We start from the raw sequence: 23,276 nt of genomic DNA, 5'->3' as shown, positions 1-23,276 counted from the left end.
TGTCAATAAAAACAGACAGATAGATAGGAAGGACAGGGGATGTAGCTCAGTGGTAGACCAGCTGGGGGTTCCATCTCCAGTACTGCCCCCTACCCCAGCCAAAAAAAGAAAAACAACACTGGCAATGTTAAGTAAAAGATGGATCCTTTCAACTAAAGACAAGTCTGATGACAAAATTCCAATGTTGTGTGCTTTCAACTAACTAAACTACTGATAAGAAAGTTGTAAAAATGAAATATGGAATGGGCTGGGGTTGTGGCTCAGTGGCTGAACATTTACTTCACATGTGTGAAGCACTGGATTCAATTGTCAGCACGGTACATAAATAAATGAATAAAATAAAGGTCCATCAACAACTAAAAAAATTTTAAATAAAAATGAAATATGGATACTCTAAAGCAAAGATTTTTACCTGATTAATTAGAATCAATTTATTTAAATGATGGAAAGGTAATAAAATTAATAAAAGAAAAATTACCTTTACTTATTTAATTTTTGGTGAGTTGGGGATGTGGCTCATTGATACAATGCTTGCCTGACATAACCAAAGCCCAGGGTACAATCTCCAGCACCATAAGAAAAACAAACAACAACCAACAAACAAAAAAACAAAACAAATAAACAACAACAAAAAAAAAAAACAAAGGAGAGCCACTTATATAATTTTTGGAATGAATTAATAAATACATAGAGGCTCTCCCATTTTAAAAAATGCTTTCCGAAAGTTTGGCATGGAACTAAATAAATATATTTTATCTTCAATTATTGCACTCACTAAGAAACAATGTCTAGTTTCCCTTATTTTAACTATATAACTCAAGAGTTTGGTTGCATATTTCAAAGATATCACATCACAACCTGAAGCTTGGCATTCTGTGTTTGAAGAGTGGTATTCTGTTCCTGTAATGACACCGTCTGCCGCTGAAGAGCAAGAATCTGAGCCTGCAAATTATTGTTCTGTGTTTCAAGTTGCTTCAGTTGAGTTTTCAACGCTTGCTTCTCTGCTTGCAGTGTAGCATTCTTAACAAAAAACAAAAAGAAAGAAAGAAAGAGCCATCACATATATTAAAAATAAAATCAACATCAAATGTATTTCTTTAATGGACCCTGGAATTTTATGCAATGAACATTCATCTAAGAAAAAAGGCAATAATAGTAAAAATTTAATATACTATTTTGCCTATGTCCTATTTGCTTTATAATGTCCTAAAAATAAAATACTCCATTCTAAATGTATTTAACCCAAGAAACTAGAAAGAGATTTTCTGTTTAGTGGGGTTTAGTTGTAGATGAACATACTACCTTTATTTTATTTACTTATATGTGGTGCTGATCATTGAACCCAGGGCTTCACACATGCTAGGCAAGTGCTCTACTGCTGAGCCACAACCCCAGCCCAGTTTAATGGTTTTAATACTGCTCAAAAGTACTAAGGCTGTATCTAGCTAAGAGAGTGTGTCTTTTCTAATTTACTCAAAGCAAATATATACATAGGTGAGTGGTGGTCCTGGGGATAGCAGCAAAACTAAGTATTTTTTAAGTACAAATATATGGAAGAAAGCAGGTTTACTGAAACAATGTTATTCATCTATTTAAAAAATTTAGTCCAAAACAGACTCAACAGATATATATCTTTTCTTTATTTTTTCACAGTATAAAACACTTAGTAAAACTCTTTTTCAATATAGAATTATGGAACATATTCATTTCAAATGGCCACATTTTAATTTTATAACAGGTTAATTATTACACAAATCACAGATCATTTTATTTAATGTGACAAACATTAAAATGATTGTTATGGATAGTACATGTTCAAGATTATTTACAAATTTCATAAAAAATAAATTGCCATCAAAAAGTATTAACAGCCAGGTATGGTAGTACATTCCTATAATCCCAGTGGCTTGGGAGGCTGAGGTAGAAGGACTGCAAGGTCAAAGCTAGCCTCAGCAACATAGTAGGACCTTGTCTCAAAATAAAATATAAAAAAGGGCTAGGGATGTGGCTCAGTGGTGAAGTACCCCTGGTTTCAATCCCTGGTACCAAAACAATTAAAAAACCATAAATGAAGAATCCATCAGATATTAGAAATAAAACTTTAACATACAAAAAGGCCATAATTGCTCTGTTGTCACTACAATATGCATATAAAGTTGCAACCAAATCACAACATATCACTCTTACATATATTAGGAAGCAAAGATAATATTTACTTTCATCTCATATATACTTCATGTCAGCGTATAAAAGGCAGATCATAGATGGGTGCAGTGGTACACACCGGTAATCACAACAGCTCAGGAGACTGAGGCATGAGGATTGAGAGTTCAAAGCCAGCCTTAGCAACTTAGCCAGGCACTAAGCAACTCAGTGAGACCCTGTTTTTAATAAAATTTTAAAAAGGGCTGGGAATGTTGCTCAGTGGGTAAATGCCCCTGGGTTCAATATCTGGTGTCTCTCTCTCTCTCTCTCTCTCACACACACACACAAAAGGCAGATCATTATTTGATTCATATATTATATCATAAAATCAAAGCTGAGGAAGAAAAATATTTCAAGATGCTTTCTGATATTGTATTCTATTCTTCTTTTGTTCATTTGTTCAAATAAAGGATGATATGAATTTACATTGGAAAAATATGAAATACTGATGTATTTACATACTATATTGGCACAAAAAGGTGAACAAAAAGACTTTAGAAACTAAATTGTATAAGCTCTAATGATTTATCTGAGTATCTCTAGAAATAAGAAAAATCCCTCTAGACTATAATGAAAAGAAGAGATAGCTTAGAGTAGAAAGGATATATCAGAAAATGAAAAAAATTTAGAATAAAAAAGTACAAAGTTAGCCAATGTAATACTGACAAATGCAGAAAAATTACCAGTTTATAACAGGGCTAACCATTTTTATAACCTTTTCAATAACTGTCAAATGGTAAAAATGAGACAACCAAGTAATTTTTTTCTAATGAAAATTTATTAAGTCAATAGAAAAAAATGTATCACCTTATAGAACTTTACATGTGAGCCAAATTTTCTGAAATCTAGTTATGAATCCAAGTGACAGAAGTATATGTGTATACATGTGTATAAGTATATGTATATCCCTGAATAATTACATGTTTATAAATGGCTAATAAATATATGAAAAGATGCATACTTCATTCATAATTTAAAACATGTAAATTAAAATATTTCCTCTTATCACTTTAATACAACCTAAAATGCTGGTAATACCCAAAGTTCTTTAATGATAGGTACTCTATCAGTGGGAATGAAAATTGGCATGATTTTTAAAGACTAATACAAAAAACATCAATTAAAACACACACACAGGGCTGGGGTTGTGGCTCAGTGGCAGAGTGCTCACGCAGAATGTGCAAGGCACTGGGCTCGATAAAGATAAAGATATTGTGCCCATCTACAACTAAAAAAAAATTAGAAAACACACACACACACACACACACACGTATTACCACTGGTTTAATAATTATACTGTAATTCAGCATCCCGTATTTATACATGGATATTCCCTGCAGCAAAACCTAAAAATAACATTTATGTCCATAAATGTAAAATTTATTTAAATAAACTATGGTAATATCCACACTATGGGATAATGTATATAGTCATTAAACAAAATGACATAAAATTATATTTGCTAAAATTGGGAAATCTCCAAGATAACATATTTGAAAAATGCAAATAAGAATTTTATATAGTATGACCTTAGAGGCATAAATTTATAAAAGAAATAAACTTCCACACACAGATAAGTCACAAATAGTTTGGAAGATAAAACTATTTACAGTGATTACTTTTGGATGACAAAGGAGGAATCAATGGTGTTAGGACTAATTTTTTATTTTAAAACTATAAAATAAAAATGAGTGTTTTTTTTTTTTTTGGTTGTTCTGTTTTGGTGGGATTTTTGGTTACTGGGGATTGAACTCAGGGACACTTGACCACTGAGCCCCATATCCCCAGCCCTGTTTTGTATTTTATTTAGAGACAGGGTCTCACTGAGTAGCTTAGCATCAATTTTGCTGAGGATGGCTTTGAACTCGTGATCCTCCTGCTTCAGCCTCTGGAGCTGCTGGGACTACAGGTATGCGCCACCGTGCCTGGCTTAACTTTAAGTTTTTAATTAAGTACATTACTTTATGTTAAATTAAAAGAATAACAATTTAAAAATTAAATTTAAAAATAATAATTATTTTACTTGCTAGCAGGTTAAGTTTCTTAAGCTCAGTCATTTTTGAAGGTAAAATATTTATTGATGAAACAGACAATTATCTGCTATAGTGCAGTTTTTTTCAATAAACAAACTGCAAATTAATGAATAAAAAATATAACTTCACTAGTGAGGAGTACTATGAAGAAACAAAGAAGTTTGATAGTAAATTGTTTAGGTTGCAGATAGCTACTTCATTAGGAGAAGGGTCAGAGAAGACCTCTTGCAGGATATGTGATATAACATCTGAATGCTAAGGGAAGCCAGCCATGTGTTTGGGAAGGTAAACAAAGAGAAAGGTCTCGAGGTAGACACAAATAGAAAAGATCAATATAATTAGAATTAATATACTTATTATATGCCAGGCATTGTTTAATACTATTATTCTCAGATTTTAAAGAGGGAGCTGGGTGCAGTGGTGCACCCCTTAATCCCAGTGACTCAGGCAGGAGGATGATAAGCTCAAGGTAAATCTCAGGAATTTAATGAGACACTCATCAGTTTAGTGAGACCTGTCTAAAAATAAAAATAAAAATAAAAATATGGAACTCAGTGGTAAAGCGGTATTGAAGCTCTGATTCAATCCAAGTACAAGAGGGTGGAAGAGGTAAAATAGTAGTGTAGTATAGGCAGGGCAAGACACAGTAAAAAATATTAATTTGATTCTAATTGAAACTGGAAGCCATAAAGGTTTTTAAATAGTGAAGTGACATGGTTTGGATTATATTAAAAAAGATCACTCTGGAATATTACTCAGCAATAAAAGAGAATAAAATGATGGCATTTGCAAGTAAATGGATGGAGTTAGAAAAGATAATATTAAGTGAAGTTAGCCAATCCCCTAAAAAATAAATGCCAAATGTTTTCTCTGATGTAAGGAGGATGATTCATGGTGGGATAGAGAGCGGGAACATGGGAGGAATAGACGAACTCCAGATAGGGCAGAGAGGTTGGAGGGGAAGGGAGGGGGCATGGGGTTATTAATGATGGTGGAATGTGAAGATCAATATTTTGCAAAGTACAGATATGAAGACACAAATTGGTGTGAATATACTGTGTATACAACTAGAGATATGAAAAATTGTGCTCTATATGTGTAATAAAAATTGTAACGCATTCCGCTATCATATATAAATAAAAAAGAAAGAAAATAAGTCATCTTAAAAAAAATGATCTCTTTGGCTACTGCACTGAGAATGAGTTTGAATTGGGTATGAGTGGGGAAAAAAAAGGAAGTGGAGATTGAAAAAAAAAAGGAGAGATATTCTAATAGTTGAAACAATGAAATGATTATTATTAAATTATTAGATCTTCAGTCTTTTGCCTATTAGACAATAAATCAGTGAAAAAAAGTACAACATGACAAAAGTACAAAATGACAAAACTAAAACCCCAGTTTCTAAATTTCTAATTTATCTAAGGTAAATATAGCCAATTATGCTTCCTCTCTTTCTTTTGGTACTGGGGATTAAACCCAGGGGCATTCTACCACTGAGCTACATCCCCAGCCCTTTTTATTTTTTATTGTGAATTTAAAGTTGCTGAGGGCCTTGCTAATTTCCAGAGACTGGCTTTAAATCCTCCTTCTTCATCCTCCTGTTTAGTTTCCTGAGTTGCTGGGATTATAGGTTTATGCCAACGTACCCAGTTACTTTTGAGGTGGCTTTCTTAAAGTAAGTTGCAAAAACACTAGAAAATCCTGAATAAGATATATTCTTTGTTTGCTAATTAAAATATTAACAATGTGTTCATCTTATATAGACAAAATTATCAGATTTAATATACCTCTCTATATTACTATAACACTTATCCTGATTCACTAATTTATCTTTGATGTTTTTACACTTTATTTCTAAAATACTTCATTCATATTTTAAAAATTTAAAATTACTTACATTTCTTTCTACTTCAATTAATCTGTCTTTAACTTTTAGAAGCTCTCTGGTTGTTTCTTGACTTTCTCGCTCCCATTTGTTATCTTCACCAGTTGTTGGAGGAGAGCTCTGCACCATCCTTTCCTCATCTTGTCTCTGTTTGAGAGCTTCATAATTTTTTTTTACCTAGAATTTTATTTTTATGGGTAGAAAAATCAAAGTTATAATTCTCATTATTAGCATAATCACAACTTGTGCTTTTAAAAATGCAAATCACTCCTCCTTGAAATATTAGAAATTTGCTTCTATACCATGCTGCTAAAATGTATTTTATAATTTCAAGGATTATAGTGTGTGATGAAAATGGCCCTTAAGAATAGATTAACTGGACACAGATATACAGCTAAATACTAAGAACTCTTTGTAGAGATATTTATTATAACCAATTTAGAAATTTAACAGAGATTCCTATGTAAAGAAAAAAAATGAAACTTTGATACATTAATAATTAGTCTTAAAAAGATTTCTAATAAGATTAGGAAGTATCTATTAAATGTCTGTTTTTTAATAAAAAGATATATTACCTAGAATGGATATAGATATTAGATATTTTTATACTTATCCTGATTCATTAATTTATCTTAAATGTTTATCATAAACTTTAAAATTAATCCTAAAGTTTGTGCTAAGACAAGGATATAGTTAAAATAGCTCAATATTTATTGCAGAACTAAGAAACCTGTAACTCAACAAATTAATATTGCTATCAGTGAGTTAAAAAATAATAACAGATAAAAAAGTGGTGGAATGAGATGGACATCATTACCCTACATACATACATGACTGCATGAATGGTGTGACCCTACTTTGGGTACAACCAGAGAAGTAAAAAATTGTGCTCCATTTGTGTACAATGCATCAAAGAGCATTCTGCTGTCATGTATAACTTATTAGAACAAATAAATAAATTAAAAATAATAATGACAGATGAAAGAAAAAAGATGACAAGAGAGAATGTAAAGATTGCAAATGATCTAACAGTTGTTCTGGTATCCTGATTTTCTAAGTATTTTTCTTTTCACACCTTTTTAACAAAAGATGAGTGGCAACATTTTCATCATCCTATTATACATTAATTTCCTATAGGGACTCTTCTAGGTTTAGAAAAGGTTATAGATATACACCATTATTAAGGAGAGCTAATAATAATGTAGAGCTGATAATAAAATTCAAGGTTTTTCATTTTTAGTCCATGGTTAAAATAAAAATGTCTCCTTTAACTGGACATGGTGGCATATGCTGTAATCCTAATCATTGGGAGGCTGAGGCCAAATCACAAATTTGAGGCCAGTCTCAGCAACTAAGTAAGGTCTAAGAAACTCAGCAAGACCCTGTCTCAACATAAAAAATTTAAAAGGTCTAGGAATGTGGCTCAATGGTTAAGTGCACCTGGATTCAATCTTTAGTACAAAAAAAATAAAAGTTTTCTTTAGGCCAATCACAATGGCACACACCTGTAATTACAGTGACACTAAGGAGACTGAGGCAGGGGGATCCCAAGTTCAAGGCCAGCCTTGCAATTTAGTAAGACCCTTAGCAACTTGGTGAGATGCTGTCTCAAAAAAAAAAAAAAAAAAAAGATTGAGAATGTAGCTCAGTAGTTAAGTGTTCCCGTGTTTAAAAATCTGTAGTACAAAAATAAAGGGCTAGGGTTGTGGCTCAGTGGTAAAGCATTTGTCTAGCATGTATGAGGCACTGGGTCTGATCCTTAGCACTACATAAAAATAAATAATACTGGCACGGTGGCGCAAGCCTGTAATCCCAGTGGCGCAAGCCTGTAATCTCAGTGGCTTGGGAGGCTGAGACAGGAGGATCACAGTTCAAAACCACCCTCAGCAATGGCAAGGCGCTAAGCAACTCGGTGAGACCCTGTCTCTAAACAAAATACAAAGAAGGGCTGGGTACGTGGCTCAGTGGCTGAGTGCCCCTGAGTTCAATTCCCGGAACCACAATAATATAAAGTAAATAAATAAAGAAAATACAGGTATTTTGTCCATCTACAACTAAAAAATATTTTAAAAAATAAAATAAAAATGTTTTTTTTATCTTACATACAATTAAACGCAAATGTTTAATTTATGTTCAAATAAGAAATTAATAAACTGAATCAAGATAAACTTTGTAACAAAAATGGTTAATTTAAATCAAATTAATTTTTATTAAATTCATCTATCAAAGTTTAATTAAAATACAGTGTTGCAAATTAGGTTATTATGAATTCAAGTTTAATGGTTCTCAAAGATAATGTAATCTTTAAGAAAAAAGTATGATTTATATATAGTTACTACACAGATTTTTAAGTGAAATTTGGTGATTTTTGAGAACAGCACATACCCATGACAGAACATTTCCATCACTCTAGAAAGATCACTGCTAACTAAGCAACCACTGTTTTGATTTCTTTCACTAAAATTTAGTATTGCCTATTCTAAAAAGCCATATAAATGAAATCACACACTATGTAATCTTTTGTGTTTTCCCCAGCTATTTCTAAGCTTTCTCCATGTGTTGAATGCATAAGTAGTTTCTTTTCTACTGCTGTTTTGTCTTACATTATATGAATATATCAAAATTGCTGATTCAATTACCAATTAATGGTCATTGAGTTATTTTCAGTTTTTAAAATGACAAATCAAACTATTATAAAAATTCAGTTGTTTTTATTCTCTTTGAATAAACAGAAGTAGAACTGTCATTTCAAAGGTTAAGTATATGCCTGACTTTATGAGAAAGTGCTATACAACTTCTAAATAAGTTATACCATCTTAAATTCCCAACAGTATATGTGATAGTTCCAGCTGCTTAAAAAACATGTGGTCAATACTTCGAGATAAATTTTAGAATCAGATTATTTTTTAAAATATTTTTTAGTTGTAGATGGACACAATACCTTTTTATAAATTTTATTTATATTAATTTTTATGTGGCACCTTACACATGCTGGGCAAGTGCTCTACCACTAAGCCATAACCCCAACCCTTGATTATTCTTAATCTATATATTAATCTTACTTGGATTTTCACTGGGATTATGCTGAATCAAGAGATTCATTTGGGGAGATGTGCCATTTTAACAATACTGAGTATTCCAATTCATGAATATGGTACTCTTTTCCATTTACTAAGATATTCTTTAGAATGCTTCTATTAAATTTCTTTTAACATTATCTAAAATTTAAATTTATAGTATGGACTTCTTACACATTAATTTTTTATAGTCTTCTCTAAGAAGCTGGGTTGCTTTATGGTGTTATTAATGGTGTTTTAAAAAATTTTTATTTTCTAACTTTTCATTGCTAATATATAGAAATACAATAGACTATTACATATTAACTTTTATTTGGTAACATTGAGAAGTTCACTTTAGCTACAGAGATTTTTCTGTAAATTTCTCAGGATTTCTGTTAATAGAATCACCACGTCAGAGGCGAGTAAAAACTTTTTTTAAAAATATTTATTCTTAAGTTTTAGGTGGACACAATATCTTTATTTTTACATTGATGTGGTATTGAGGATCAAACCCAGCGCCTTGTGCATACTAGGCAAGTACTCTACCACTGAGCCACAACCCCAGGCCCCCCCCCAGTAAAAACTTCTAAAAAATATTTTAGTTGTTGATGAACCTTTTTTTAAAAAAATATATTTATTTTTTAGTTGTAGGTGGACACAATACCCCCATTTCATTCATCTTTACGTTGTGGTGCAGAGGATCGAACCCAGGGCCTTGCACATGCTAGGCAAGCGCTCTACTGCTGAGCCCCCACTCCACCCCGCCAATGGACCTTATGTTGAGGATCAAACCCAGTGCCTCACACATGCTAGGCCAAGCACTCAACCACTGAGCTACAATCCCATTCCCAAATAAACATTTTTATTTCTTCCTTTCAAATCTGTTTATTTTTGCCTTGTTTTATCTTATACACTGATTAGGATAAACAGTACATTTAATAGAAACAGTGAGAGCAATTATTTTTGCTTTGTTTCTGATTGAAGGGGAAGAGTAATTAGTCTCTCACCATTAAGGATGATGTTAAGTTATTCATAAAAGCCTTTTATCTGATTGATGAAGTCATTTTTACTTGTTGAGATTGGTATTAGGTCCTCTAATGACAATTATGGATTTGTCTTTCTCTATGTAGTTTTATCAGTACTTGTCTCATGTATTTTAAAGTTTTTATTAGGTATGAAAACATGTATCTTATTATATCTTTGAACAAAATTTCCCCTTTATTATTGGAAAATGAATCTCTTCAGCCCAGTTACTATTCACTGCCCTAAAATCAACTTAGGCTAATATTAATATAACCATAATAACATTCTTTCATTAGTATTAGAATGCTATATCATTTTTCCCCAAAGTTTCTTCAGGTGGCAAATAATTGAGTCTTGTTTTTTTTGGTCTAACTTAATAATCACTGTTTTTAAACTGGGGTGCATTATTAATATAGCTGGTTTAAAACTATCCTTTTATTGCTTTTGTTTGTTTTATACTCTGTCCTGTTTCTTTTTATTTATTTTTGACTTCCAGTTTATCTTTTGGGGGTCATATTAGCTATACATCTTTGCCAAATTACTTTAGTGGTTATTTTAGACCTTATGCTTTCACAATCTGCTTTCAAGTGATATGCCTTTTCATGCATAGTATTAGAATTAGTATTAGAAGCTTAGAACAATAGACTTTCAGTTCAACTGATGTGTGTGACAGGAAGCTAATCCATAGCAGTTATGTCAAAATGGCTGAAAAGTGGAAGACAATGAAAGAATAAGTTCTATCTTCTAGAATTGAAACACACATATACCAACCCATAGCCAAAGCCACTTATTTTCAGGCTGAGTAGCTTCATGAAAGTAAATTTTATTCGTAATGAACTGATACTATTTAATAGGATAAAAAAAACTTAGGATGTGAATTAGATTAAAAAAATCTGGCACCAAATTTCACTTTATATTTTGGATAATCATTCACATTAACTAAGCAAAGTTGCTAAACTTCTGCCAACAATTCATGTTCCATGGCAAAATCTGTGACAAATATCATGATGGTGTAGAAAATGGTGAACAAAAACCATTTCCTTTTCTGGATGAAATTTAAATTTGGTTAACTTTTTTTCTAGAAACCTGCTAAAATTGTATAATTTTACTTGGTAAAGTTAGCATGAAAGAAGAACAGACTAAATATTAATAAAATGACATCTGCATTTTTATTTTATACTTTTCCATCCAAATGTTTATAAGATAAATGATAATTAAAATTCCTTCCAAGAAAATCACTTACTGTTTTAAGTTCTTGGCGCAATTGCTGATTATAATTTGTGGATTCTTCTAATCGAGCTTCTAAAGCAGCAATCTTTTCTTCTTTTATTTCAAGTGACTTCTTAAGAGTAGATTCTAATTTTGATTCCAAAAGTTTGTACCTACTATTCAAGTAAAAAAGTAACAAGGTCCATCATTGGAGAAAATTATTTTAAAGATAACTTATGACCATAAATATTGCTGCCATAAATGAGTCTTATCAAATTCTTTCAGTGTTAAGAGGCAAATTCAATTATCTTCCTGTCCCACTCCCTCTTTAAAACGTTCCCTGGTCATAAACCAACAAATATCAGTGAGTGAACATTGTCCCAGATTACAACTTGGTTTGTCAGAAGCAATAATTCATGTTGAAAAAAGAAATCCGGAAAGCTTAGTTCCCAAAATATTTCTTTTGCTTTTATAAGACTAAAATTGATAGAGAAAGGAAGTAAATGGATTCATTATATCATTAAACATTTGCCTATGATATTAATATGTAAAATAGTCATACAAGGACTCATGAAAAATTAAGACAAAACTCGAAAAATGTAATGACATACTTGTGATACAAGATGCCAACAGGCAGATATAAGTGACTGTTAAATATTCTATTTGCCTTTCTGAATGATGTATCAATAATTAAATTATTATTAAATAATTTTTTTGGGTATTGAGGATTGAACTCAGGGGCAGTCAACCACTAAGCCCCACATCCCCAGCCCTATTTTGTACTTTATTTAGAAACAGGGTCTCACTGAGTTGCTTTAGCACCTCGCTTTTGCTGAGGCTGGCTTTGAACTTGTGATCCTCCTGTCTCAGCCTCCCGAGCCACTGGGATTATAGGCATGTGCCACCACGCCCGGCTAAATAAATTTTTTAACAAAAAGGATGGTACACGAACAGAATTTGAGAATGTATCATAAGCCAAGGATTATGATTAATGTATTTCTTTTATTTAAGAATGCTGAAGTCAAAGATAAAACCAAATAAAAAGCTAAATATATATGAAATTTTATCACATTCTTTTACTATAATTGGTGTGTGTGTGTGTGTGTGTGTGTGTATAGTTTCTGTTCAGATCTAAAGTTCATTTAATATACAGAATAAATATCATTCATTTTGGCATTGGCTTGAGTCAACAAAAATTCTTAATGAAATTTACTGAGTCTGATTTTGGATATGCTGATTTTGTAATATTTGAGTTGCTTCTGGGTGATCTTGATAATGATGTACAGAAAGTAGAGAAAAAGATCTCAAGTGAGATGATGGATTGGAATGTAAGTACACACAATGAATGGTAAGAGGCCTGAAAACATAACTCTAAGAAACAACTATATTGAAAGAGAAGACAGGATGAAGAGCTGTTGAAAGAGAAAGTCAAGGGGCTGGGGATGTGGCTCAAGTGGTATCGCGCTTGCCTGGCGTGCGCGGGGCGCTGGGTTTGATCCTCAGCACCACATAAAATAAAAATGTTGGGTCCACTGAAAACTGAAAAATAAATATTAAAAAAATTCTCTCTTTAAAAAAAAAAAAAAAGAGAAAGTCAAGAATAATCACATCTGTTTACAACTCTAACTTTGCCACATTTCATCTATTTATACATTCAATTCACAACTAGCCTATATATTCCTTGATAGGACAAATAAGTGTCTTTAATAATACCTGTATCTTCAAAGAAGGTCAGAAGAAAAAAACATTAATTAAGAAGACTAGAGTAATAAAGGAATTTAGAGATATCATCTGAGACTGATACATATAAATTCCAAGTTGGAGGAGATGAAAGGTTAAAGAAATTTATGTCTATAAGCTTTTCTTTTCTTTTTGAAATAAAAGCTTACTTACTGAGAAAGAAAACTTAGAGACTTAAGATACTTCTTTCCCCAGTTTACTTAACCTAATCATAGCTATCAATTGCTTTCACTCTCATTTCTTGAAAGTTTTAGTTCAACATATACTCTTATCCATCTAAATTTATATGACTTTCTGATCAAATAAAAAAAAACATTTCCTCATAAAATACCTGTAATATTTATTCAACATGATAAATTTCTGTAGTATTGCCATATGGTAATACAATATGGTTGTCTGACTTAAACTGACAGAATATCTGAATCTATTTCTCTTTTTTATTATAGAGCTAACCTTTTTTAAAAATATATATTTTTTTAGTTGTTGATGGACTTTTATTTTATTCTAATTTATTTATATGCAGTGCTGAGAATCAAACCCAGTGCCTCACATGTATGAGGCAAGTGCTCTACCACTGAGCCACAACCCCAGCCCCTAGAGCTAACCTTTTTAAGTGTCTTATTTTCTTTTAAATATTCTCAAAATACATTAGTAAATACTATATAATAAGCATTACTTTTTCATAATTGTATTTATGTTAATACAGAATATTAATACTTGAACAGTAATAACAGGTAGATCAAAAAATATAAATTACATTATTATAAAAGTTCCAATAAATTAAAATCTAATCCATATAAAACAATAATCTTGGGGTTGTGGGTGTAGCTCAGTGTTAGATAGCTTGCCAAGCCTTTGAGGCCCCGAGTTGTATCCCCAGCATTTCAATAAAGGAAAAAAAAAAAAAAAGGGAAATAGTATTTTTAACAATATAAACTTCTGTCCTACCTGGAATCACACAGCCCAGGATACTGGATATTAGATTACTTGAAAATGAAATTAACACTAGTTGATAGACTATAATTACCAGGGAAAAACAGAAATTTTCTTTAAATATATATTGATTATTTTTTAAAATTAAAGGGATATGAAGTAATTTCCTATCTTGTTCGTAAAACTTTCATTTTTCCATATCATTTTATACTTTAATCACTTCTCAGTATGTTTTCCTTTGTTTCATACTTTTCCTGCATTTCCTTTTTTTTTGTGGTGCCAGGGATTGAACCCAGAGCCTTGTGCATGCAAGGCAAGCACTCTACCAACTGAGCTATCTATCTCCCCAGCCCTCCATTTCCTTTTTAGTCCACATTTTGGCAAACAAAATAAATGAAAGAACTGAAGCAGGGAAGATGGGGTTAAAAAAAAAAAAAACTGAGGTACTTAAGCACAAGATTCAGATGACAAATAACTTGCTTATCTGTGTATCTGTTGTTTTGTTGTGCTTCACAGGTGATTACAGCCCCTGATCATCTTCTACCTGGGTGGCCTCCTGTTTTTTCTATTTTTTCATTGCATTTACATAATAACATTGTAACTTTTATTCTTATATTGATATTAGGTGTCTTTGATTGTTTTTTTCTTACAGAACTTTTTGTAAGGGAACAAAGGGCTCAGAAATGGTGAAATACATAAATATTTTCTGTAACTAGTACAGGAAGGAATTCATGTTGGGCCAAAATAATAACAATAATTCCAACTTTTTGCAAAATAGACTTTGTACTCACTCACCTGTCATCAGTACTTTGTTCATCATGCAACAGTCTCTCTTTATTTAACCCTATCTTCTCAAGTTCATGAGTTAATTTTTCAAGATCATTATTCATTTGTTGAGTCTTCAATTTTTCACTCACCAAATCCTTATTTCAAAAGGAATGCACAACTCACTTAAGTGTCAAGAACATTAATATCTAGAAAGTCAGCCAAGATTCTAATTACTATCATCCAGAAATACACATAATTTGACCAGGAAAGACAGAAATATTGTCATTAAATCTTTTATCACATTAAAAATATATTTATCCCAGTCTAATAGAAAAAAAAATCTTTTATCATTAAACAAGTCAAATGGCAAAATTATAACTCAGTCGAAACTATTTTTCCTTCTTTTCTTGTGCTAATGCTTCTTAAACCCTAATGTTAAAACTAAAAAGGAGCAACTCTTTTTTGTGAATATACACCTCAGTCTGAAAATTATGAGGGAAAATAAATCACACATCCCATTTAGTCTTTAATGACAAAACTTTAGTGCCTACTTCTTCCTATGAATATACATTGGGTATGACATTCCTCCTCCACCACAAAACCTCTTCTCTTTGTAGAAGAGGCCTAGGATATTGACCTGAAGAACTAGGTAATGAAGTTCAGGCACAAGAAACCTGCTGTTCATGTCTGTAAGACTACAGAACAACAGGGGGGGAAAATTGTAAAGGTCCTTCTCAAAGTCTCTTTAGGGAAACAGTGAGAGCACAATGTGACTTTTTGCCAGAATGCTAAGACATTTTAACTGCATTAAAAGGGTTATAACATACCATATTGCACAGGGATGAGAAAAAAGAGCCAAACATGTTATCCCCTGATTTGCACCAACCATGTTTCACAGGAAACATTACCACATACTTATGAATTTTTAGAATTCTTAATACACAGATCCAGGAAACAACCAGTTATTTAGTGCTGACCTTTAACTTGAATCTGCCTTGTAATCTCTTGCTCTTCAAAATTCATGTGGCTCACGGGGCTTTGGAGCCTGAAAGATCTGGGTTTGAATCCAGAAATTCAACTCTGCCATTTATTAACTGTGTGATCTTGAGTAAGTTACTGAATGGTTTTTAACTTGTTTTTAATATGGAAAGTGTAGATAATACCTACAAGGTTTGGTTATAAAAGCTATATAAACACATGTTAAGTACAACTTAAATCCAAGTCATTAGGCCAGTCAGTACTTGGCACAAGGTACTCAATAAACAGAAGCTAGTATGCTTCTATTACACTTAGCATTTAGTGAGAGTCCTGATCAAATATTTTAATATTAGTTTAAAAAAGTTATAATATATAATATAATGAATCAGATACCCCAAAGAAAATTTATTACTGCAAATCATTTTTTCCCTACCCATTTGATAAAATTTTATTAGAAACTATAAATCTCAAGACTTAAAATATTAAGCAGCATAGAGATTTGGTTAGGAATTACTACAAATCTTTAAAAATACAATTAATATGTACTTTTTAATAAAAGTAGGAAACCTGGAAGTTGTTTCTAGTTCTAATTCCAAAATTCTACTAAACCATAAAAAAGATGATACAAATTACTGATGGTATCCAATAAAATTTAAATCTTGAGTTAAAAATATAAAAAATATAAGCTTAAAATTTAGGTAAGTGTATATTTACCTCACGTAATGTAACCAAAGTTTTTATATCAATAGTTGCTCTTTTCACAAGTTCTTTGTTTTCTTTCTCTAATTCTTTTAGACGAACACAAGATTCTTTATATACACCAATTTCTTTAAATAAAGTTTTATTTTCTTTTTCCAAATTTCCAATCTTCACATTGTTTTCTTCTAAAGTGGTATCTTTTATTTCTGCTTGTTGTCGGAGTCTCTTATTTTCCTTTTCCAATTGTTTTTTATCTTTTTCCAGTTGAGATGTCTCTTGCTCTAATGATTTATTTTCTTTTTCCAGTTGTTCTAGTCTTTTGCTAGATATTTTCAATTCCTCTAGGTTTTTTTGCAATGTTTGATTTTCCATCTCTAAGTCTTGTAGTTCACTTTCTAATTGTTGAATTTTTTTATTGCTATTTTCTAGAGCTTTCTGTAGCCGCTGATTTTCTGTATCTAATCCCTGGTAACTAACTTCCAAACGTTCTGTTTTCTTGAAAGATGCTTTCATAAGCTCCAAACTCTTCTTAAGTTGCTCTTTTTCACTTTCCAGTTCTTTGTTTTCTAATTGTAGCTGAGCCATTTTCATGCTGGCACACTTCAAAGATTCTACATTCCTTCGCAGTTCTAAGTTTTCCTCATCAAGTTGGGAATTCTCTTTTTCTAGGGATTCTAACTGAAAAGTAAGATTTTTAAAGCTATCCAATGTTTTTTTTAATTTTCTATTTTCTCTTTCTAGTTCTGAATTTTCATGTTCTAAGGCCTCAATTTTTTCACAAGTAATTTTTAAATTAGTTATCTTTTTCTGTAACAATTCATTTTCTTTTTCAAGATGATGCAACTCATTTTCAAGTTCTTCAGCTCGTTCTCCCTTTTCTTTATAATGTTCCAATTCTTTTCTAATTTGCCTTTTTTCAAATTCAATCTTGCTTAGCTTGCTACTTGTTTCTTTGATAGATTCATGGAGAATCTTATTTTCTTTTTCTATGTCTTTCACCCTTGCTTCAGCACTTATCTGAGAGCGCTGCCTTAAGGAAGACACTGTTTGATTCAGATGTTCATTTTCCTGTTCCAATATTTTTACCTAATTTTTAAAAATAGAAAAAGAAAAATTTAAACTATAGTGAGCAAAACTCAAATATTCTGAATTACATAATTTTTACCTTCTAAAAATGAACAGGGAAAAGACAAAGGAGTATAGAATGTATGTATGTCTTATTTTAAATTCTGACAAATATTTACTAAAGACTGTTGTATATATATATATACTGTCAGGTTTATTAAAGTTCATGTCTTTAGAGACAATATGAGACACTCGAAATGAGATTATTTATGCTTCAAATTCATATATAAATGTAGGTGAAATAATGTGTGCATGCCTCCTTAAAGACAGGAAGTTTTATTTTCAGGTAATCATTTTTGCAATGCCTATGCATACTGAGTCCTCAGTAAATATGTACACATTATATTTGTTTATATATGGGTAAATGTATGTGTATGTTCATTCCTAAAATAATAAAAAATTCTAGTTAGGAAACACCTAATAACAAAATTACCTAGTACATTTGATAACCAATTAATCCAATTTGTAGTATACCCCAATACAACTGGTCTCAAAACTTCGTGTGTTAAATAATCCTTCGAAGTTTGTAAAAGTACCTGCAGGAATTTCTGTGCCCTAAAGAAATGTGAATTTTTACTGGTGGTCTTAGGACTACTGCCTGGATGATATAAAAAAAGCAAGTAAAAAATAAACAAACATTTCAAAAGCCAAGACAATCTATTCACTTTTCTCAGATATAAAATAAGAATGACCAGCAAATTTGAGAGTAGTTAAGATGTTTGCTGCCACCATCCTTCTTCCTCTTTAAATAGGGTCACAATACACATGCATTTCTCTAATTCCACTCAGATTTCAAAATCTGCAGTTCTACTCCCAGACATTTGAAGGAATAGGTGCTGCAAAATTTTATGCTAGATTATTACTAAGCACACAGGCAATTAAAAAAATTTTAGGTTTTCTTTTCACCTTTCCTGAAACACAAGGGATAGAAAATGATGTAGAATTACACAGTAGTCCTTCCTTATCCATGGGGAATACATTATAAGACTCCCAATACCCACAGTACTGAACCCTGTGTGTACTCATCTTCCCTATATCCACACACCTATGATAAAGTTTCATTTAAAAACTAGGCATAGTAAGAAATTAACAATAACTTCTTGTAGATCTTACCAATGTTGGTGTATTTTTTTTCTTTCCTTATTAATTCAAAAACTTTCACCTTTACATTTAAAGGAAGCATTTAACAACCTCTTTGACATATCTGAATTTGTAGCATCACTACTCTTGCTGAAAAGAAAGTGACCACAACACTTGGAGCGACCAAGAGATCTTTTTGCAGCAGTGCAACAGAGGAGAAAAGGGGGGGGGGAGGGAGGGAGGAGAGCAAGCAAGGGAGACAGATCAAGAGAGAGAGACAGAGCAAGAGAACAAGAGAGCAAGAGAGACAGGCGCCCAGCAGGAGGGAGTTTTTATAGCCCAAATCTAACAGGGCCTCTGGGTCTGTAAGCTGCCTTGTTGGCACAAAGGGGGGTTGAGTGTTTAGCTTTGACACAAACAGGTGATAAAGGACCAGACAGAAGGAGGTTTGAGTGCATGGGCCATCCTGCAGCTAACATTTGTTCAGCCTGCCCTGCAGATAACATAGTTCAGCCTGTTCTGCACCTAACACTTGCAATCTGGAATCACTATTAAGTAAAATAAGGATTACCTGAATTTATTAACCACTAAGATACTACAACTAGAAAGTTGATCTGATAATGGAGGTGACTACTAAATAACGAACAGACAAGTGGTAGTACACAGGGTAAATATGATGGACAAAGGAAATGGCATAAGGTTTTATCTTGCTACTTGGGATGGCATGCAATTTAAAATTTATGGATGGTTGCAGATTATGGGTAACTAAAACTGCTGAAATAAAACTGTGGATAAGGGGATAATACTACAGTTAATTTGAAAAATCTAAAAAAATTCTAAAATATTTCTCTTTAACATATAAACATTCTGTTTGCATATACTTTAAAGCCACTTGTTAATAAATTTTAAAATACATTGTTTACTTAAGTAAGAAATTTATGAACCTGTCTCTCTGAATTTTCTCTAAGTGTTTCAATCGTTTTTTCAAGCTGAGCTTTCTCCTTCATTAGATCCTTGCTTAAATTCTGACAATTCTGAAGACTCTGCTTTTCTTGAATAATCTCATTTTCAAGAATTTCAACCTAGAGAAAATTAAATCACAAAAACAACATTAACTATTTTCCAAAAGAGGAAACATGTCAAAACAAAATATAATGATTGATTTAAGCATAAAGTTTTAATACCTAAAGGGCGAAATTTAAGAATTTAGAATAGAAAGTAAACTAATTTTAATAGATGTATAAAATATGCAGACATGATTATCTTCCTATCCTCTGCATGTTTTAGGGCATATTTCTATTTCTAAACACAAAGACAAATCCAAATGAATAAATGATAATGACAAACTACATAAGAATTATACAAATCTTACTGAAAGATTCTCTTAGTTTAAGTTGATTAGTAATATAAAATTTTAATTATAGTCATGGAATTTCAGTGAGCAAGGAGGAAGAGAGGGCTGGGGATATGGCTCTGTTGGTAGAATGCTTACACAAGACCCTGGGTACAATACTCAGCACCAAAAAAAGAAGGAGGAGAAGAATATAAAAAAGCATAAAGGAGCTGGGTGCAGTGGCACAGGCCTGTAATCCCAGCAGCTCTGGAGGCTAAGACAGGAGGATTGGGCAAGGCATTCCCCCAGTACTCCCCCACCTCCCCCCAAAAAAGGCTGAAACAGACAGACTGCAAGTTTGAGACTAGCCTCAGAAGTTGAACAAGATCCTTTCTCAAAATAAAAACTAAAAAGGGTTGGGGGAATCTAGCTGAGTGGTAAAGTGCCCCAGCTTCAACCTCCAGAACTGAGAAAATAAAATAAATTAAAAAAAATAAAAAGTATGAAGGAAGAGATAAAAATGGTATAATTTTAATAAAGCAAGAAGGAACTGCTTTAAAGTAAAAAAAGAGAAAAAAGAGAAATAGAGTTGAACAAAACTATAGCAAAGACCTTTATTTTAGGTTTAAATTTATTTACTTTTGGTACTGGGATTGAACCCAGGGCCATTCTACCCCTGAATACATCCCCAGCCTTTTTTATATTTTTATTTTGAGACAAAGTCTCACTAAGTTTTGAGGCTGGCTTTGAATTTCTTCTGCCTCAGCCTCCTGAATGGCTGGGATTACAGGTGTGCCACCATGCCCAGCTGACAGAAATTTATTCCGATTGATACATTTTAAAGATTAAATAATATTGTTGGTTAATAAGTATGGGATAGCAATCTCAAGCTAAAATATTCCAAACTATTGATAATCTTATTATTTATATAACATATTCAAACCTGCTGGGATTACAGGCCTGTGCCACTGCACCCAGCTTTCTTTTTTTTAAATGAAAATGCACAGCAGTCTATATCTACACAGTTCTCCAAAGTCTCACGTGTTAACAGCCTGGCTGACAGTCTGTAGAGCAACTAGAAGGTGGTGGAACTTTTAGGAGGTAGGCCTATCAGAAAGAAGTTGGGTCATTTCAGATGTACCCTTGAAAGGGTAATTGGCACCTGAGTCCCTTCTTATTGTTTTGCTTCCTAGTTGCTACAAGGTGAGCCCCTTTACTCCACAATGTGGTCACCACCATGATGTTCTATCTTGTCACAGACCTAAGTGCAATAGAGGCAGCCTGCCAGGAAGTGAAACCTCCAAAACCATGAACCCAAATAAACTTTTCTTCCTTATAAATTGTTTACCACAGGCATTTTGTCACAGCAACAGAAAGCTTACTGACATAGAAGACTTTATGAAATATTCCACTTTAGGTTTAAATGTTAAATTCTTATTTCAATAATGAACTCTAGGGGATGGGGTGTGGCTCAGTGGTAGAGCTCTTGCCTAGCACACATGAAGAACCAGGTTTGACCCTCAGCACCACATAAAATAAATAAATAAATAAATAAAGGTATTGTGCCCATCTACAACTAAAAAAAATTAGGGCTAGGGTTGTGGCTCAGCGGTAGAGCACTCGCCTAACATGTATGAGGCACTGGGTTCGATCCTCAGCACCACATAAAAATAAAGATATTGTGTCTATCTACAACTAAAATATAAATAGTTTAAAAAAATTTTTTTTAAATTTTTTTAGAACTCTAGAACAAGTTTAATGTTTCTGTTTTAACAACAGTGGTATATAACTACACACAGAATACAATTTTCAATTAGTATCTCAAAAGCCATCAAATCACAATTTTTTTTTTTTTTACTTAAACCCAGGCCCTTGCACATTCTAGGCAAGTACTCTACCAGCAAGCTACATTTCCATTCCTTTTTAATTTTGAGAAAGGTCTTGCTATGTTGCCCAAGCTGGCCTCAATGTACAATCCTCTGGTCTCAACCTTCAGAGTGGCTGGGATTACAGGCATGTGCCACTACATGTAGCTTCAAGTTACATATTTTACTGGGTAATTCAATTAAACATTAATTTGCATTTTCAGGAAGTATAATTATTACTAATTAATTAATCTGGTTCTCCCAATATAGATGGAAATACATGAATAATAGTTTACAAAACTCACCTACTGGTTTACACAAATGGGATTCATAAAATATTAAATTTACAAAAAAATTCTTTCATATAATGAACTGACCAAAACTTGCTAGAATCACTAAGAATTTACTAGCTATCAAAACTAAGTTCAAAATGAAACTATACTTTACAGGTTTAATTACAATGATAACCAACATACAAATGTTCCAATTTTTAAATGACCTTTCTACTTTAATATTCTATCAATTGCCAGATACTCATCAAGATTACTTGGTTAACAGACTGGTAACAATCAATGCAAAAATATTTTAAAGCAGTAAAAATTTTGCAAGAAAATCATGGAATATATTTGCATAATCTAAGGCAGTGGTTTTCAAAACATGGTTTTAGGACATTATGATGAATATCACATAGGACCTTTTTAGGAAATGATTTTATTCATGCAAAATTATGTGAGGGGGCACAAAAATATATGCAAAAATTAATTACTTGGTTTAAATGTTACAAAATTAAATATTTCTGTTCAGCTAAAGCCTAATTAAAATTCAGGTTTCAAGATGATAAATTGTGAGCTCTAAATAACATTTCCCATTTAAAAAAAAAGATTTAGAGAAATAGGTATTTCCATGTCTAGGACAAAAATGTTTACAATGAACTTAGACTTTCTCACGGAAGAAAGCAAGGAACGCTTTTTTAGGAGTGCTAAGTTGTGTCAAAGATACTATTTGTTTATATATATATCTAATATCTATAGTAACATAATAAACTTACTTACCTTTTTACTTAACCTTTGATTTTCTTTTTCCATTTTCAGAATTTTGGAGGTGTTGCCTTCTACAGAATCCATAGTACTCCGGAGCTCTTCCACAGTTTTTGTCAAACTCTGGTTTTCCATTTCTAACTTTAATAACTTACTTGATGTTAGCTCATTCACCTCATGGCCCAAGGATTTCTGTGGTGCTGTAATATTGAAAAAATATGCCATTAGTAAAACTATGTTTACATAAAAAATGTTGAATGTTAATGCATTGGGACACTTGGTTTTTAATGTTATAAAATCAATA

The 23,276-nt window shown here is 32.2% G+C and overlaps 1 protein-coding gene across 4 annotated transcripts in view; it reads right to left on the bottom strand.

The window, feature by feature from the left end:
• Ccdc88a (coiled-coil and HOOK domain protein 88A) overlaps positions 1-23,276 on the bottom strand; it is a 134,177-nt gene that overhangs the window by 29,594 nt on the left and 81,307 nt on the right. For all 4 annotated transcript variants that reach the window (XM_040271362.2, XM_078029160.1, XM_021724274.3 and 1 more), the window contains exons 13-19: positions 22,988-23,172; positions 19,682-19,819; positions 16,548-17,618; positions 14,883-15,010; positions 11,449-11,590; positions 6,136-6,300; positions 859-1,020 (exon numbers count right to left, since the gene is read on the bottom strand). In XM_040271362.2, coding sequence (XP_040127296.2) covers positions 859-1,020; positions 6,136-6,300; positions 11,449-11,590; positions 14,883-15,010; positions 16,548-17,618; positions 19,682-19,819; positions 22,988-23,172 — 1,991 coding nt within the window. The remainder of the gene's footprint in view (positions 1-858; positions 1,021-6,135; positions 6,301-11,448; positions 11,591-14,882; positions 15,011-16,547; positions 17,619-19,681; positions 19,820-22,987; positions 23,173-23,276) is intronic.

Source organism: Ictidomys tridecemlineatus, chromosome 12 (genome assembly GCF_052094955.1).
Source record: "Ictidomys tridecemlineatus isolate mIctTri1 chromosome 12, mIctTri1.hap1, whole genome shotgun sequence".
In the NCBI taxonomy this organism is placed as follows: Eukaryota; Metazoa; Chordata; class Mammalia; order Rodentia; family Sciuridae; genus Ictidomys; species Ictidomys tridecemlineatus.
This window is presented reverse-complemented; position numbering and strand designations above follow the sequence as displayed.